This window comes from Zea mays, chromosome 5 (assembly GCF_902167145.1).
Source record: "Zea mays cultivar B73 chromosome 5, Zm-B73-REFERENCE-NAM-5.0, whole genome shotgun sequence".
Lineage (NCBI taxonomy): Eukaryota > Viridiplantae > Streptophyta > Magnoliopsida > Poales > Poaceae > Zea > Zea mays.
Window position 1 is genome coordinate 38,667,895 of NC_050100.1, and position 19,692 is coordinate 38,687,586.

General features: G+C 42.6%; 2 protein-coding genes across 36 annotated transcripts; one reads left to right on the plus strand and one right to left on the minus strand.

The window, feature by feature from the left end:
- Positions 1-259: 259 nt before the first annotated feature.
- On the minus strand, positions 260-4,778 carry LOC103626255 (vesicle-associated protein 2-1; the record flags this gene model as incomplete). Its single annotated transcript, XM_020537649.1, has 5 exons — positions 260-446; positions 554-694; positions 807-922; positions 1,032-1,123; positions 4,753-4,778. Coding segments are annotated over 5 exons (489 nt in total), but the record flags the coding sequence as incomplete, so codon positions are not given.
- Positions 4,779-12,090: 7,312 nt separating this feature from the next.
- Positions 12,091-18,557, plus strand: LOC100277026 (uncharacterized). 35 transcript variants are annotated; one of them, XM_035967916.1, is made up of 11 exons: positions 12,114-12,607; positions 12,698-13,112; positions 13,240-13,359; positions 13,713-13,823; positions 13,892-13,999; positions 14,415-14,478; positions 14,546-14,772; positions 15,760-16,056; positions 16,637-17,352; positions 17,437-17,894; positions 18,044-18,557. In XM_035967916.1, exons 10-11 carry the CDS (start codon positions 17,753-17,755, stop codon positions 18,388-18,390), a joined length of 489 nt encoding a protein of 162 aa, XP_035823809.1. In that variant the 5' UTR covers positions 12,114-12,607; positions 12,698-13,112; positions 13,240-13,359; positions 13,713-13,823; positions 13,892-13,999; positions 14,415-14,478; positions 14,546-14,772; positions 15,760-16,056; positions 16,637-17,352; positions 17,437-17,752; the 3' UTR covers positions 18,391-18,557. The 35 variants fall into 35 exon arrangements, with proteins under 35 accessions (XP_023158222.1, XP_023158228.1, XP_035823816.1 ...); XM_023302461.1 differs by lacking the exon at positions 13,240-13,359 and having other exon boundaries at positions 12,116-12,607; positions 12,720-13,112; positions 13,710-13,823; positions 15,140-15,848; positions 15,937-16,056; XM_035967918.1 differs by having other exon boundaries at positions 12,129-13,112; positions 13,710-13,823; positions 15,760-15,848; positions 15,937-16,056.
- The last annotated feature ends 1,135 nt before the right edge of the window (positions 18,558-19,692 follow it).

The window sequence follows — 19,692 nt, forward strand, 5'->3', positions numbered from 1 at the left end:
GGGGAATCGTGGCGGGGGCGGTCGTGCGCGGGATTCACGGCATGCGGGCTGCTGAGGCGGGGGCAGTCTACACTGTCCCCTTAATAGAAAAAAAAACTTTGTATAGAAAAGCCAAAGTGTCTTCATAATTTAGAACATAGGTAGTAAATAGGTATGAAGAAAAGCTAAAAACGATCTATAAGAATCCAACGTGAAAGAAGTAGCAGTTCTCTCAATGCACACTCAATGTGTAAAGAAACAGATTGTTCATGTGCCACACGATGCTAAATCATGATAAAAAGCTTCAAGCATATAACATTCAAGTTAGCAAAACTATTCGTTCTATGAATTCGTCAGAGAAAAGTGATGAATTCACTTGTTTTCAGTGAAGTCCCAAAGTAAAAAAATATGGTAAGAATTGTTGGCATAGAGCGTATTACCTCTTCAAGGCTTGCATTCTTCAGCATCTGAAAAGTACGGCCAAAGATACAATCGACAGTAAGAGTTACAACTGAAAATTTATAAGTGAATCACAAGTTCCATACATATCAGAAGAGAGCTGCCACAGTCTCACCATCAGATCGTCAGACGCTGCTTTGAAGCTCCGGCTTCCTAAAAATGATACGCTAGAGTCATCTGAACCTCCGCAGCTAGGTAATGTGTAGACAACCTTGAGCTTCATTTCCTCGATTACCTTATCAGCTTCCTTGTTGAACTGCGCACATGTAATGTAACCGTGTATAGCGTGTGGCTGTGGACATCATTTCGCTATAGGGATAATGCAACGCTAATAAACCTTACAAATCTGTTCTGCACTTCTTGCTCACCGTATCAGGGGGGATCTCATCCATCTCGGTATTGGCGGCCACCTTCGTGCTCTGAATCAAGAATTTATCCTTGCATTGCATGTATGGTGGGTAATCTTTCTGTGCCTGCAGGGTAACTATACCCCCAAATGGGAGAGAAGGCAGGGAGACACAAACAGCCACACATCAAAATCCAAACGGAGGATGCTAAACATAGCCATGGTCCATGGAGAAACAGGTGCTTACTCATTATTGTGCAAGAATCCCATGGCTGGACGATGCTCGCGTTCGGCTGGACGAAATACTTCCTCGGCGATGTTGTTTTGACCTGAAATGCAGCGAAGATGGGGATGGGTGCGGGGGAGATTTGCATCATGGGGGCCTCGGAGGGCGGCGCTGCGGCCTGGAGCATGTGGGCAAAGACACGGCGCGCGGCGGCGAGGGGGGGGGCTGTGGAAGGAGGAGTGGTCGGCGGCGGCGAGGAGTTGGTTGTACTGGTGAGCGGAGAGGCGGGGAACAGCGGCGACGAAAGCGGCCATGGCGGCGGGTGCAGTCCGTTAGGGTACGCGAGAGGTCGGCTTTGGGGCCCTTGGAACTCCGTCGCGGCCGGCAGCGCGTGGTCGCCGTGGAAGCCATGGGGATGACGGATGCGTAGCAGCGGCGGCGGCAGTGCGAGGGTTGAGGAAGAGCCCTAAGCCCCTAAGAATAAACGGCGGGAATTCAGGAGCGGCCCATAAGCTGCTTCGGGCCATAGTGGGAGGTGGTGGGAGGACGTGGACACAGGCACGAGGCAAGTGGGTGCTGCTGCTGAGAGGGAGAGGCGGGGGCACTCGACGGTCTACACTAATAACTTAATAGTTAGTAGAGACTTAGCTTTCGTTTCGGTGCCGATTCAACCTATGTGAGTTGTTTTTCTATTTCTTGAGATGTGACGCCGCCAGATGTTTTCTTGCTTTTTCTTCTTTTCTCTCTCACAAATTTGCTAAGTAAAACATTAAAAAGTCTATCTATCGATACCATTTCTAATAAAAAGTTGTTGAACGGAGCTGAAGAGCGACGCTACCTTTTTAATTATATGGACGCTGTTTTTAATTATATAGTGCAACACACACATTCATAATGCATACATACTTACACATGTAAGGTCTTGTTCGGTTATTCCTATTCGACATGGATTGGATCAGATTGAAAAAATCTTATGAAGAATTTTTACTTGCTATGGATTCAAACTCATCCAATCCCGTCTAATCCATATGGATTGTGATCGAAACGAATAGACCCTAAGGATGTTTGGTTTGAATAATCAATCCATTCTAGATAAGACGATGCATCATTAGTCCATTCCACATATTTGGTGGAATGAACTTATTCCTCATATTATTACTAGTTATTAACATATGAGGAATGAAATGGTGATGGATCAGCTCATTCCATTCTACAGACCAAACAAGAAAAATAAGAAGTGAGACGATGATGGACTACCCCATTCCTCAAACCAAACACGCTACAAGTGTATGCACGTAAACAGGGACGGGCCCACGATTTAGAGAATGGGTATTCAAAAATTAACTAGAGCTAAAAAAATTATGGCCTCTATCCTAGTAGCCTTTAGGCATATGTAATCGATTCATATAAAAGTTGTTTCATAGTATATAAAATATATAGCATATAATTGAACATGCACATAACTCACGCAACAAAGAATAGGTCATAAGATAATATTGTTCAACACTCAACATATCAAAGTATTATTTTTTTGCTTAATAAGGGGCTAGTGGACATATTAAAATATATAGAGAAATATTAAATAGCATAAGAAAGCTTACATATTATAGGACAACCTTCTGATCCTTCAAGCTTTGAAATTGTGTGACAATGTCGTCATCCTTGACTTACAAGAAAAATTGCCTTTCAATAAAAGTAACCAAGTATCCATTTAAAAAAATTGTCCCATCTTATTTCTTAGCTTGTTTTTTATAAAGTTCATTGAAGAAAAGATTCTTTCAACACCAGCAGTTGCAACAGGAAGAACCAGCACCAATTTGAGAAGTTTGTAAACAATGTCATGCTGACGAATCTTATCTATTTTGACAAACATCATAGACAACTTTGCTAAGCTTCTCAAAATTTTGAAGTTTTCATCTCTTCTCACATCTTCAATATAGCGATTTAATTGAAAATGGAGTTGTGCCTTCTCTTCAAACTCAAAATCTTGAAAATAAAACCCAGCAAGCTTAACCAATTCTCAACATTGAATGCATCAAAGTTTTTTGGATGGATTGAATGATGCCATACATCTAAGTAACTATGTGTTTACCTCATCAAACCTATTATTAAGCTCAACAATTTGCCTATCAATGACACCTAAGAACATATCAGCATGAAACCGGTGGTAATTGATGGCATTTTTATAGAACTTATTGTCTCTTTGAATAGGCTTATACTTTGCATCCATATCAACAATTTTAACTTTGTGCTTTTCACAAAAAGAAGAGACATTCATAAGGAATTCTTCCCATCTCGAATCTTCTCTCAAAACAGCCAATTCTACCTTAGTAAACTCAAGAAGATCCATTGCATTTACAATATCCTGCTCCCTCCTTTGCAAAGCATTGCATAAACCATTTGTGTATCCAAATATTTCATTCACCAAATGCAACATGAAAACAAATTCAAATGACTTAAAAAAAGGGAAATGGCCTTTACCATTTTCTCTAAATTGATTTTGATGATTAATGACCATCAAAACCTTATCGACAAACTAGTTTGCCTAGTTGGTTAATTCTTAGGTGCATAAGTATATCTATCTCAATTCTAAGTCGAGTGTCTAGGATACTGTAGATTATTCTGGATAGGAGAAGCTTTTTGGAGAATTCACCTGTGCGCGGACCGTCCAGGCCCTTCTAGCGAACCGTCCGCGACACCAAGGTGTGCCTCGGACATGAACTACGCAAAACTCGCATTTACACTATGGAATGTCCGAAGAAGAAGACAGCACCGTTCAGGACCACGCTCAGACCGTCCGGCCTCAGGCGTGGACCGTCCGCCATTAAAAACTAGAGAAACACGAAGGTGACGGGTTTGGTAAAATTCATTTTTAGCGTCCTCACGGACCGTCCAGGGTGCACGGCCGGAACGTCTGTGACTGCTTTATCTGACATCAGACGACACATTTAATGCACTTATAGCCGTTGATATAGCCGTTACTGCTGACCGTTGTGATTTCAGCTGTTGATGTGCAGGGGCGGACCATACGGGCTAGGAGCGAGGACCGTTCGCGGTTGGCAGAAAGTGGGCAATGACTAGGAAGTGGGTGGTGGCTATAAATACAACCTCAAGGTGCATTCACTTCATCCAAGCATCCCATTCATTCTCATTCAATACAAGAGCAAGCACTTCATTCCAAGACACATTCAAAGCATCCAAACTCTTCCAAGTGCCATAATTGTGACTAGTGATCATTAGTGATTAGTGCCTTGGAAAGTCTAGAGAGAGCGTAATCTTATGTTTTTCTTGTTGCTCTTGTTGCTTATCTTTCTTAATCGTGCTTTGTTCATGTCCTTCTAAACTCTCAAATGACTTGTAAAGCTAGCAAGAGACACCTAATTGTGTGGTGATCTTTGCGGGGTCTAAGTGACCCTCGAGATTAAGAAGAAGCACTCAACCGGTCTGAATGGTTGTTTGAGAGAGGGAAAGGGTTAAAATAGACCCGGCCTACGTGGTCTCCTCAACAGGGAGTAGGTTCTTTGGAACTGAACCTCAGGAAATAAATCGTTGTGTTCATTTGTGTTAATCATTACCTTATGATTTGATTCTTCATCTCCCCTCTCTCTAAGTTATCTTGCTTACAATCTTTTTGAGGTAGCTCCTGAAGTTATCCGCGTTGATTGAGCAACTCATAGCAAGAAGAACTCTCTTTCGCACTCCAATTTATTTATTATTCATTTTTAATCCTAACCCCAGGTGAATATCGTGTTCAAAGTTTATAATTTTTAGGTTTTACCTATTCACCCCCCTCTAGGAGACTTTCAAATACTTCTAGCATAGTTTGAGCTCCAATTGACTCACCTCCTTTATGTTCCTTCCCAATTTTGGAGAGAAATTTCTTGATTGAAGGATATAAGGCCATGACATGCATTATAGTTCTATAGTGAGATCCCCAGCGTGTGTCACCTGGTCTTGCTAAGCCCATCTCTTGATTCAAACCTTGGTCGATTTCTATTTCACCCAAAATCAATGCTTCAATCATATATTCAGCTTGAGCTACACTTAGCATAGAGATCTTTTTGCAAGACATTCCAAGAACATTCAACAAATATGCAAGTTGCCCAAAGAACCAAGAATAGACAATATTCTTCTTTGCAACAGCTACAAGGGTTAGTTGATGTGCAAAACAATGAACATAATAAGCAGAAGGTGACTCTTCCATTATTAGTTTCTTCAAACCATTAACATGACACTTCATATTACTAGCTCCATCATACCCTTGTCCACGTATCTTTGATAATGGCAATTGAATTAGTAAGGACTGAATTGCTTCTTTTAATTGTCAATGATGTAGTACCTTCAACTTTGACAAGACCAAGAAACCACTCAACCGGCTCTCCTATTTTATTCACATAGCACAAGCAAAGAGCCAATTGTTCCTGTTGGTATGCATCACTAGATTCATCAGCTAGAACTGCAATACATTCATCACCAAGATCCTCTATGATCAATTTAGTTCTTTCATGAGCACTACAACTAATGAGTTGTTTCTGAATCTTGTGATATATCAATTAACAACAACTAATGTGTTCTATATATAGTACAACTATACGTTATAACTATAACTCGATATTATCTGTAACTCGATACTATATAACTCTCCCTCTCTCGCTCTCTATACGTAACTCGATAATATCTGTAACTCGATACTATACGACTCTCCCTCTCTATACGTAACTCGATAATATCCGTAACTCAATAATATTTTTAACTCAATACTATTTGTAACTCAATACTATATGTCTCTCACTCTCTATATGTAACTCGATAATACCTGTAACTCGATAGTATACGACTATCCCTCTCCCCCTCTCTATACGTAACTCGATAATATCTGTAACTCGATACTATACTACTATCCCTCTCTCCCTCTCTATACCTTACTCGATAAAATCCTTAACTTGATACTATATGACTCTCCCTAACTCCCTCTCTATATGCTCTATACGAGTATCAGAGATTTATGACAAAGGGGGAGAAATTGTGCATTAAAGCTTACATTTAGACTTATGTAACTAGTGTAAGAAGACTTTTGAAAAGGGGGAGAAATAATTGACAAAAGGGGGAGAATCATAAGTAAAACATAAGATATGGGAAATTGATGAGTGCATAGTATGTAATGAGCATCACGTTTATTTTATGACACAGTGCACCCCATAAATAGTATGATATAAGTTGTCTGCATACTTTGACCCAAATATGTGCTTTTGGCATTTGTGACCAAAAATTGTATTTTCTGAAATGCACATATTTAGGGGGGAACTATATCATATGATTCAAAATCTTATTTATCAAACCTTATGTCAGCTTTAAATGTGTTGTCATCAATCACCAAAAGGGGATATTGAAAGTGCATTCATCCCTTTTGTGAGTTTTGGTGATTTGGATAACAACACATTTAAAGGTCTATCAAGTTTGCTAAGTGTTGAACAGGAAATTCAGTATGATGAACATACTTGAATAGTGTATAATGATCAGTGAATAAAGGTTCAACACAAGGTTAAATAACTAATGAGACAATGCAAATGGATATATATGGTCTCTATATTGGTTTGAATATATGGACAAGATCTGAGAAATCACTATGCATAAATATGATCAGAATAGAGGTTGAAGTGATTAAGAGGATTGGTCAAGCCAAAGTGAATAAGATATGAGGAATCATGAATTGGCTTGACCATATTATTATTAGTCCATATATGCTTATATGAGAATTAAACTAGAGCTTGATTGATCTTAGCATTTATATCTATATGACATTCAAGCAAGGTTCATAATATTGAAGAAATGATTCTCTCAATGGATGCTCAATATGATGTGACTCAAGAATGGCTTGATAGGGTAAAGATAGCAAGAAAGGGCTTCGAGGGACTAAGCGAAGGTGAAGGCCAAGCGACGGCTTGTGGACCGAGGTACCATGGCTAAGGTAAAGAAGAGAGTAATTGCACTAAGTCGATGAACTAATCAGCTATGAAAAGTTATATTGTGTTGATGCATCAGTAAGGTGACTTGAAGCCATGACTTGAACTCATATATGGTGAAATGGTTCAAGTCACAAGGATTTATTTTTGTTTGCTTCAAAAGGTTAGACAAAGATGTTTGTGATCCTTATGAAGCAACGCCATGGAGAAATTACACATGAGAAACCAATTACTCAAGGAGTTTACTTAATTATATTTTATTTAAATTGAGTATAGGAATCGTTGTACTATCAAGGGGATCCAAAAAGAATTAGGTTGGTGTTTGCCAAAGCTCAAGCTTCTAAGATTCAAAAGATATTTCAAAAACAAATTATTTGGACACTCCGCGTGTTCGGCTGTTGTTAGGATTGAGAAACGGCGAGTGTTCCTATTGAAAAGCAGTTGAGCTTTTTTAGCTGAGTTGAGCTTCTTCAACTGAGTTGAACTTCTTCAGATGAGTGGAGCTTCTTCAACTGAGTTGAGCTTTTTCAGCTGAGTTGAGCTTTTTCAGCTGAGTTGAACTTTCTCAGCTGAGTTGAGCTTCTTCAGCTAGGTTGAACTTTCTCAGCCGAGTTGAGCTTATTCAGCTGACTTGAGCTTCTTCAGCTAGGTTGAACTTAACTTCAACAGGGGTTCAGGCAGGTTCAACCGGGATCTAGGAAAGTTCAACCGAGGTCTAGGCAAGTTCAACCGGGTCCAGGGCAAGTTCAACCAGGGTTCTTTCCCTGAACCTCTCGGGTCAATACTAGTTGAACCGGCCCTAGGGGAAGTTCAACCGGTCTCAGGGTCAGCTGACCGGTCTGACCTGCAGTCTGCCAGACTGACCGGCAGACTGAATGTCAGACTACCACCAGGCGGTTGAACCGGCCCTAGGGGTGGTTCAACCGCCTCAGGACAGACTGGCAGACTACGGGTCAGACTGGTCAACAAGTCCTGACACCGGTTGCCGGCCCTGCGCAGAAAAGTTCAGCCCAACAGCTAGTTTTGGAGCCCCACCTATATATACCCGCTCCTATCTCTCTCCCCTCACAGAAGAGCATGCACCAAACTCCATTTCTAACTTGAGAAACACCTCCCACTCTCTCTCACACATCTCTTGCCTCTCCCATTTCAAATCTTTAGAGAGAAATCTTTGAGTGAGATTGAGAGCTGCAGTTTTTGTGCTTCATCTCCAAATCCTTCTTAATCTTCTTGATTCGAGCTTTGGTACTACATCGAGTTCTTTGTGGATTCATTACTCTTGGAGCTTCTAGCTCCTAGACGACTAGGTGTCGCTTGTGAGTCTCCAAATCTTGTGGAAGACCACAAGAAATTTACCCGCTCGTTTGAGCAACGATTAGTGTGTGGGCTTGACCTTTGTGGTCGGCAAAGGGAGGATTAAGGTTGAAAGAGACCCGACTCTTTATGGGCGCCTCAACGAGGAAGTATGGCACCTTTTGTGGTGTGACCGAACCTCAGGATAAATCTTGTGTCTCTTGTGTTCTTGCTCATTGTGTTTATTTGTGTTCTTCGTTCTCTCACCATTTCGTGGAAGAATTGTTCATATCTTTTTGGTGTGTGGATTTTGAGAAGTGCCCTTCTCGGATCTACTACTTTGAACCCAGTGGATCATCTAGAACACCCCATTTGCAAAGTTAACTGGGCGAATTTTGAGATCATTTTAGTTTTATATCTCATTGTTTAGTTGGATTCGTGCAAACTGGCTGAACCGGTTTTGTTTCTAGTTTTTGTTGAAAAAAAATTCTGCTTGCCTATTCACCCCCCTATAGGCAACTTTCAATTTGCAAATCAATTCAATCAAAATTTATGCTTTGGCATGAATGCTTGAAACACTTGGTAAAATTTTATCTATTCAAGAAATTGTTTAATTTATTTATATCACCATTTTATTATTTGAACACATAAATATTTTTCTTTCTATTGGAAACAAATAAAATAAACTATGATGCTTTTAATTGATGGATTTGGGGTGTTACAACCAACAGTTGTACCGACTGGAGGTGAAACCCCTACTACAAATGTTGCATCACCCAGTGCAACTATTACAGAGCAAGTTGCTTCACCTTCAACGCAGCATGGCCCTTTTGATCCGGTTGCACAGGAGTGTTCAGAAGACAATGGTAGTGTTGCGCCAAGTGACACACCATTCCAGGAGCCCCAGAACAAACCAGAACCTGAACCAGAAACAAGTCTAAGAAGGTCCAAACGATCTATGATTCCTAGTCAGGCCCGGGCCAGAGGGCGTGCGAGGTGTGCGATGGAACAGGGCCCCTAAATCTTTGGGGCCCAAACGTGTAGGTTTATAGTACATTTATAAAATAGAAATACAATATTAATCCCTATTTTTTTACTTATCTGTCTGTACTTATGCTCAGTAACGCAAGTAATAGTGAAGTAGACGGGGCTCCATCCCCTACTCCACTAAAGACTCCTCTAAAATTTAAAATGTATATATATGATATAATGCAAAAAAGATCTTATACGTTAGCAGTTTCATTTAGTCCTCTCATTCGTTTTGGCTCCGTCTCTGCACATGCTTCTATTATATAACTGTGAGGCGTGAGTTTAGCCATAACGTGTATATCTGTAGTTTTACGACGTTTCATTCACCGGCGACTGGTGCCCTCCACCAATAAAAAAGGCCTCGTTTTAAAACCTGTTCAGGGCCTCAGATTTTGCCGGCACGGCCCTGTTCCTAGTGACTATGAAGTTTACACAAGTGTAGAAACAGAAAGTGATGAGATTTATACGAGTGAGGACATTGATGCAGAAGGTGATCCCACTACATATGAAGAATTTATGAGAAGTGAAAATTCATCCAAATGGGTTTTAGCCATGGAAGATAAATTATAATCCTTGAGAATGGACAAAGTTTGGGACTTAAAGATCATTCACCAAGGAGTCAAAAAATTAGGTTGTAAATGGGTCTACAAGACCAAGCGTGACTCCAAAGGGTTCACACAGAGAAAAGACATTGACTACCATGAAACCTTCTCACCTATCTCAACGAAAGATTCATTCTAGATCATTATGACATTAGTGGCCTATTTTTATCTAGAACTCTATGAGATGGATGTAAAGACTACATTCTTAAATGGAGAGTTAGTAGAAAACGTGTTCATGGCACAAATAAAGGGTTTTGTTGTGCGTGGAAAATAACATATGGGATGTCACTTAAAGAGGTACATTTATGGATTAAAACAAGACTCTAGACGGTGGTATATCAAGTTTGATCAGACTATTAGAAAGTTTGGTTTCAAGGAAAACAAGGAAGACAATTGCATTTATGCAAAGTTTAAGAAAGGATGGTATATCTTCTTTGTTCTGTATGTCGATGGCATACTTTTAGCTAGTAGTGATAAGGATCTACTGGCGGAAACAAAAAATGTTTCTTTCCTTGAACTTTGATATGAAAGACATGGGAGAAGCCTCTTAAGTTCTAGGAATACAAATTCACAAAGATAGACAAAATGAAGTATTAGGACTCTCACATAAGTCATACATAGAAAATGTACTAAAGATATACATTATGCATCAGTGTAAGGCCTCGCCTGCTCCAATAGTCAAGTGTGATAAGTTCGAGGATTACTAGTGCCGCAAGAATCAGTATGAGAAAAACAAGATGAAGTCAGTACCATATGCTTCGACTATCGGAAGCATTATGTATGCTCAAGTATGTACTCGCCCTAACTTAGCATTTACCATCGGGATTCTTGGACGATATTCGAAAAATCTAGACATAGATCACTGGAAAGCAGTCAAGAAGGCTCTAAGGTACCTGCAAGTTACTAAAGGTCTCATGCTAACATACAGAAGATCTAGTTCCTTATAAATAGTTGGCTATGCAGATGCTGACTTGGGAGGTTGTAGAGATACACTGAAGTCTACTTTAAGGTATATACTTACACTCTCTAGGGGAGCTATTTCTTGGAAAAGTTGCAAACAGACAATGAGAGCATCGTCGATAATGCATGCTGAGTTTGTAGCTACATATGAGGCAACTAGACATGTGATATGGATGAAGAAATTCGTACCTAGATTAAGAGTGGTTGATAGCATAGAACGACCACTAAGAATTTACTGCGATAACGAGCCAGCAGTATTTTTCTCTTATAACAATAAATCAAGTGGCACTGCGAAGTATATTGACATTAGGTGTTATATTATTAAGGAGAAGATTCTGGATCAAACATTGAAGTTGAGCATATTAGAACCCAGCAGATGCTAGCGGATCAGCTCATAAAAGGCCTTCGACCCAACGTGTTTAGACAACACGCAACCGATATGGGTTTAAGGAAGTGCCTATGATCTTGAATCACATGGGCTACAAATTGCAACCTAGTAAAATACTTTCGTTCTGAAGCAGGGGAGCATGTTGTAGTCAATGAGTGCGGTGATATTTAATAGTAATTGTCACGCATTGGTATCTATGTGTAAACTTGTTGAGGGCTGGAATCCAAAAAAGTTTGAGTGTAAGATATGTAGAGAACAAAGTGAAGATTGTTAGGGTATATTCTCTACACAAGTCGGTTAACAGGAACCCCTCAGTCCCAAATTAAAATTCATTGCGGGTGTTAATATATTCATACAACATTTGATGTATATGTTTTATATTTGTGTCTAGATTTAACATTATCCATTTGAATTTAGACATAGAAACAAGAGCTAAAACGAATACTATTTTGAGATAAAGAAAGTATTATATTTTTAGTATCTTAAGAAATATCAAATATCAATGTCTATGATCTCAAATAAATATTATTAGATTAAATACGAAATATATCTTTATAATAAATTAATTTGGAGCCATAAACATGAATACTACTCCCTCCGTCTCAAATTAAAATACATTTTACTTTTTTACTAAATTCATATAATAATTGATGTATATGTTCTATATATATGTTTATCTTCGTAATCATCCATATGAATATATACATAAAAATCTAGAGCTTAAATGACTGCTATTTTGGAAGGGAGAGAGTATTTACTAACTCATATTTATATTTTTTTAGACAGAAAGAACAAGAATTATTTTAACTGTCAGGTAACATATCTTTACTACTCTATATGTTAGCAGTGTAGGCGTCCACACTGCCTTGTTCTGCCATCGCGCGCTCGCCTCCCTCCCCGCGCCCGCAGTCCCCGCCGCAATCCCCGCGTCCGCGCCCGCAGTCCCCGCCGCCGAGCAGTCCCGCCGCGCCCCCTCTCCCTGCAAACCCCGCCACGACGCAGCAACTGATCCACCATCGACGCGCGCGCCGCGCGCCCCGACGCGGAACGCTGGATCCCGCGCAGCAGAAGGCGGCCAACCAGTCGCCGTCGCCCCCGGCCCCCACCCCGCCTGCTGCAGCAAGCGGCGTCCGCTACCGCATGCCCTCGTCCCCGGACCTCCTCCTCCCCGCCGACGCTACCAAGATGCGCCGCTACTCCGCGCTGCCCAACGGCGGCCGCCAGGAGACGTTGGCCGACCGCGTGCACCGCTACCAGGGCGTCATGCTCGTCATCCTCGCCTCGCTCGCGCTCGTCTCTCTCGTCCTCCTCCTCATGCCACGCTCACCCGCTGGCACCATGGGCGGCGCCCGGGGCAGACAGGTACGCCGTCATCTTTGACGCCGGTAGTTCCGGCAGCCGCGTCCACGTCTTCCGCTTCGACGCCAACCTGGATCTCGTCCGCATTGACAGCGAGATCGAGCTCTTCGTCCAGGTACGCACTCCCCCGCCCGGTGACCCGTTGCCGGACTTGGAGTCACGCTGCCTAGACTCGCCGCTGGGTGGATTCGTCGCGTTGGAGGTCGGATTGTGACCACGCCGTCCAGTTAGGATGTCGTCGTCTCCAGATCCAGGGGATGGGGTTGCTCGGCATGGCGGCCAAGGGCCCCTCGCCCACGCGTCGCCTCCTATCGCAGCCGCACTTGGCCATCTCCTCGCTGGTGGCCTCCGTGGCTCTGATCCACTGCTTCCTCAACACCCGGAGATGGTTGACGTCGCCTTCGCCGTCTCCTCGCCAGTGGCCTCCACCAGCCCCGCAGTCCAAGACAAAGCCGCGACATGAGTCAACCCAAGTCCGGTCGCACCTACACCGATGACCGTACCCAACGTGAGTCAAGCCAAGTCCATTCCCCTCCCTTGCTTCCTCAACTTGTTGTCTTGTGGTCTGAAGTTTGTCTCGGAGAAGGTGATGCCATCATCATCAGTTGTGATTATGAATTATATTCTACTGATAGGTATTCAATCTCTCTATTCGGCAACACCTTAAAAAGTGGATTGCAGGCTTAGATAATTTTTGGAACACAACATTGCTCCAAAAAAGTTTTTCTGAAGAAAAGGTATCAATCTGCAGTTTGGTAAGTGAGTCTGAATCTGCAGCACCAAGGACTTCAATAATTAGTTTGAACCTGCACTTACAGTTCTATGGGTCTTCTCAATTCTTAATAATATTATATTTTTAATGAATAATTGAATATATATTGAGTCTGTGTCATAGATTCAGTCGCCTTAACACCCTTTGTTGTTTTCCCACTTAAGTTAGTTAATGAGATGAATGGATGGAAATTACGTAGTGAATGTATGATAAGTCCAGGCTACATGTTAAAAGACACACTTGGCTACTTGAGCTCTGTATTTCCATGAAGAAATCTTATTGACGGGTGCTTTCATCTGCTATTTGGATCCGTTGCTGATGGATCTTACAAAGAAGAAGTTGAGCTTTAAGAGGAACGTGGTGTCATTGTCATCTGAGCTCAAGGGTGTGAGGAGCAAGCTTGCTTCCTAGGAGCAGTTGTTTGTAAGGGAATCTCAAACTAGAAAGGTTAGTATGTAATTGGTACCTTCGAGGTTGTTAGTGGGGTTTGTGCTGACAAAGAAAAAAATTAGCAGCTTGCGGAGACAAAAACAAGGAGCATGGAAGAGGAAGTAATCAAGCTGCAGAAATGCTTATAGGACAAGGATGAACAACTGCATTCATTCACAAGTAGCACAGAACAGGTAAAGAGCTTTCACAGCAAAATACACCACTTCTTGCAATTTATTGGAGTTATGGCATTAAATTGAACTTTTTTCTTTACTTTATGGTAAAGAACTTTTTTCTTTTCATTAAAATTTGGATACTATGTATAGAGCCCCCAAAAGGTTGACTATAATACAACAACAATAATTTGGAGTCAATATTTTTTCTTGCAGAATTGCTGCCTTTGGTTATAAAAAAACTTTTGGTCAGGAAATAAATTTTAGCTTGACTTACATTGTTTTCTTGGTTCGCTTCTTTACTAATCAACTTGATCGAATGTTCATGACTACTAAATTCCTACTGTGTGTGTCAGGAAATAAATTTTAGCTTGACTTACATTGTCACGCAAGCCAAATGCAGTTCCTTAATAATATGTTTTCTAATTATATACAGTACCATCATGAGTTGGATGATCTTAGAACACATCTGTCATTTACTCAAGCTACAGGAGAAGCAGGTGTGGGTCTGTGATAGATTTCTTCATCTCCGAGAAATGGAATTTCACTCATTCAATTTATTTCTAGGAACCCAACTGAACCTTCAACTTGCTTGTTCTGGGAGATCTGTGAGCAAGCGAGTTGTCCTATAACAGTTGGCTCCTCACAATGGGTATTCGACATGAGCCCCATCCCTGCCACAGACTTGGGAAAGGCACAGTGATTTTTATGGTGACATGAAGACATTCCTCTTCAAATTATATCTTTAAGCAACCAATTTTCGCCCTACTGGTGCAAACAAGAATTTGCAATGGGTATGTTTTGCCCTGTATGACATATCTCCTTATTTTATTTTCTTCCTTGTTTGTGTTACTACTAATCATCTCTAGAATATAAAGGGTAGTTTACATCATTAGATTGCTTATGTTTATCGATGACTGGATATTAAATGTATTACCCATCCAACATACATCCAGTTTCCTTAAATGTATATCGCCAACACTCTTAATTCATGTAAGCATAGATTCTAGAGAATATAGATAGGAAAGACGTATGCAAAAAATATTCCAGTTGCTACATGCTTTACTTTTTGTGGACCTGGAAGGCATGTCTTTGTATAAAGTTGAAGTACCTTGAAGTGCTGCTAACTGGAAAGCTTCAGAGACCTTATTTTCTTCACAGCATCCAAGACAGGGTCAGTACACTCTTAAGTCTTAGAATAACTGCAGTTGGTGAAGGAATCAAACCAAGACCAACATGGCCATAGAAAGAGACCTCCCAACCAAAGTGAGGTTTGGTCTTGTACATTCCAACGCTAATGACAAGTATGAATACGGGATTTCCATACTGAGCTAGACAAAATGGTCACTTGTTCTTTATTGTGTTCTTGGAGAATGGCAGCAGTAGTGGTGGAACGCCTGACAATCATGGTCAACAATATTGGTCGATTCTCTTTTGGCATATTGTTCTGGTGGATCATACAGTATGTTCAAGGAAGAAACAGGCATGCTGATTTCATTGACTGATGGGTGGTGCTAGCTGGTGACCATTTATGATCAGTGCCAAGCGTGCCTTGCTGGACTTGACTATTATTTTATGTCTGCTTATTGGGTTTTTTTGGGAGGGGGGTTGGGGGGGTCTTTCATGCTTGTTATTATTTACTTGTGCTTCAGTCATAAGATTTGGATTTGTAGTCATTCCTTCTACCTGTAAAGATGCCAGTATTTTTGTTTAGCCATGTGTTTTGCAAGCTGCTCATAACATGGAATGGTTTTACATTCTAGGATTTCTATTGCTTGCAGATAGGTTACTGGCTGCACTTGTTTGTGAATACTTGGAGTGACCACAACTAAGTCACACAATGAAACTTTACTTTCCAGAGTGTAACCTGGTAACTGGTGACCATTCATAATATTTCATTTTTACATTTTGGATATCTATATCCATTCATATGTTTCCCTATTTTATTTGTAAATCAGCCGGACTTCTAATAGAATGAACTGAAAGACTTCTCTAACAAAAGTGGAGCTGAGGGGAGCAAGAGTGCTAAAAGTGGTCCAATGTTTTTAGATGTTCTCGAATGTTATCTGAAATATGAGGTTTATCTCTTGCTTGATCAACAATAGAAGCAAAAAATCATCCTTTTGTTTATTTATGTTTCCCAATATAAAGGAAAAAGGGGAAATATTTTGGTGCAGTGTGCCCAATTCTTTTGTCCCTAGAAAACTGTGTAGCCGCCTATAACAGGCGCTATAGTCAGTTTTAGCTATTTTAGACACCACTACTATTTGTACACACATTTCTATTATCCTATTTTAGCCTGCTATATCCATGTATGAGCCTTATGGGAACTCTGCAACTACTATGGATCCTCTTATACATTATGTTCGACATGCAGACAAGGTATTATATTGAGTTGGACCAATAATCCTTCATATTTATTGATGTGAATTATGTTGTACTGGTGTCCTGTCCTTTTGTTTGTGCTTTATAATTTGTAATTCCTAGCTGCTGATATGGTATGATGGATGGGAGGTGGCTGAAATCGTTCGGATAAGTGTCAATTTGTTGTTTTCTATTTTTATGAATGGTTTTCTATTTCAGCTGATGAACCTTTTATAGTTCTTTTATTATATACTGCCACTGATTGCTAATAGGGTGCATGTCTCCTATTTCTAGGTATGGTGCATAAAAAAGTAGGAACCACAATGAGATTGTGATGCTGCACATGGCACATCAAGGTGCGCAAGATATGTACCATAGAAATTATCGTAAAGTGCACACAGCTGTATGTATAGATGTTTAGAAGTGACCGAAGTTAGGCTTGCTCAACCGGGGCAATGATTTACTTAGCCTGCTGAAATGTACTATAGGTAGCATTCAAGTTTGTGACCATCATGCAAGTACATGTGGGTTTGTTGAAATTGTGTGGTCATCGGAGATGTAGCAAAATGTTCCCTATCGAGAGCTCGTGTACTATATTTGTTTTATGAACTTAATTTTGTTGATGTAGGACTATTACAAAGTTCTAGAGACAACTTAATTTTTATTACAACATAATATGTGGTCATACATATGTTAATGTTGCAATATTTTTTCCGTTGCAACGCACGGGTATTTACCTAGTACTTGTCATATGTATTTATTTTTGACAGAGATGATGTCATGTTCATCCATCCAATGCAGTCACCCGTGAAATCTGCTAATGCCGCTAGCTGCATCCTTCACATGTGTTTGTCCCAACTCAGGTTCCCTGCCCCCTGACAAATTGTTCTGCTGTCTCCAAAGATTCAGTCTTGGTCCCCATGCCGTGCAGAAGGCTGCCCAAAAATGTTTCCTGTTTCCTAGTTCAAAGCTTGTCCAGATTGACTACAAAATACTAGTTAGGTTTCGAGGTAAAGCTTGGTTTGTTGGCTGTGGCTTGTTACTGTTTTATTCGGAGTGCGACTTTTATAGTATTTTGCCTCTATAAATTACAGTGTTTAAACAGCACAGCTGCAGTACTGCCAGCCAGCCGAACAGGAAAGCGGTGCACACTGACTCCGAATCATAATAGCACGGCTCCAAATGTTGGTAGCAGGTGTGCAGAAATTATCCAAGTGCAGGGGCATCTCCTGTGACAAATCGACACTGTATTATCTAATTCAATGCACTGTCCTTTGTATTTACTAGCACCCCTGCCTTTCCAGTTCAGCCTGCCTGCCCAACAGTGTATACGGCTGCTCCTCGTAGATACTAGTACTTGGTGATCCGTTTCACATCGCCATGGTCTGCTCTTAGCTGAGCTGTCCATCCATGACTTGCTCTTGCTCTCAACCATTTGCGCAGTGTAGCTTTCCCCCCCCCTGTTTCCGCCGGTGCGAGATTTCAGATGACGAAGAAGAGTTGCTGTGGGACACGGACAACTGCTTGCGCTGCCCACCAGGACCAACCCAAGGTGATCTCGGTATACCCTACCCATTCAGATTTCAGAAGCTCTGTACAAACCTTAACCATGCCCCATCATCTTTTTTTCTCTCACATCTACTGATCTACATGCTGCGCAACTCAAGCCTGAACCTGAACTGCTGCCGATTCTCATGCCAGATCAGGGGAGGGGAGTATCTGGCCACGCAACGAAACGTAGACAGAGCAGCAGTCCAGGCCCAAACGCTCCTCCGAAGAAGCCGACATGGAAGAGGTTTCTGTCCATGTTTCAGAACAAGGTGAAGCACAAACCCAGCAGCCTGAAGCAGAAGCGGCCCAGCAGCGCAATGCTGCAAGAGTGCGCCAGTCTGGTCCGCGTGGTCCGGCGCACGGCGGCAGAGTGCTTTGCGCCTGCGGTTGCTGGCGGGGACGAAGTCGACGAACTGCCCTGTTATTACATGCAGCTTGACCAGGTGAGCTACGGGGTCAGACGGGAGGCCTACGGTCCCATCTACCTGGTCACGTAGACGACTGGGACTGAAGTATCTGTTCCATTTCATGTGCTGTTGTCTTGTCTCGGTTGCCTGTCCGTGTTCGTCATGGCAATCTTCTTGGTTGCCGGACAATATCATATATCTTCAGAAATGCTGCTACCATGCGTGTGCAATAAAGTGATCTTCTGACTGAACTGAAAGACAGGAGGCTAGCAGCCACAGGTTTCTCTAGTGTAAAATCTCGCCACAGCTGTGGTATCAGGAGTTTGGCGCCACCATAGCTTGACGTGTTGTGTCTGGGAAGCGCTGTATAATGCATTCCTGGCTTTTCTCCAACAGCCTAGACAAACGGCCACGTAGAGCAGAAATACCTCTTCCACGGCACTGTAGCATGATCAATAAATAATGCATACGAAGTACAATTTACGCTTCAGGAAAGAATTGAACCAAAAATGAATACCACCCTCCTTTTTCGAGGCATCCAGCCACAAAGTAACGACCGCTTCCTAGAACCTACAAACCCATTCTAGAAAATGCCCACAAACCAACCGTCAGAGCGAAAGAGAGGTCAATTTGCGTCGGTTGTTGCACATCCAACTGTTTTACATGCCGCCGCACAAGCACTGTACAAGACCGAGGCGGATTTAGGGGGTCTGCGGTGGTCAGCTGACTCCAATCTCTACTACTACATAAGTATGTAGTGTAGACGTCCACAACCAGTGGTGCACGGTTCTGCCACCATCCTCCCCACCGCCGCCGTGGTTTCCTCGCATCCCGCCCGCCCGCGGCGCTCCTTTCCATCCTCGAGCAGTCGCGACTTCCTTCTATGGCGCTCCTTTCCATCCTCAACCGCGGTTTCCTCGCCACTGCGCTCCATCTCTCTCGTCCTTTCCGGATCACTGCCCCCTGCCCTCTCTCTCGCTTCCTCTTCTCCCAAGATCCCATCGCTGAGAGCACGCAAGCACAAGCAGGGGGCCCTTCCATCCATGGCTCGCCCCGCAGAGGCAGGGGGCCCTTCCAACGATGGAGCACCTCGCCCCGCACTGGCAGGGGGGCCTTCCATCCATGAGAGCACCGAGGAGCCGTGGAGCCGCGCCCGAGGAGGACCGCCGAGGCCGGGCGGCCGGGCACGCGCCGCGCCGGGATGCACGGGTGCTGGGGCCAGACCGCGCCCGCCCCTGCGCCGGATCCGAGGCCGAGGCCGCGCCCTTGCCTCGAGGACCGCCGAGGAGCCAGCCGTGGAGCCGCGCCCGAGGAGGACCGCCGAGGCTGGGCGGCCGGGCACGCGCCGCGCCGGGATGCACGGGTGCTGGGGCCAGACCGCGCCCGCCCCTG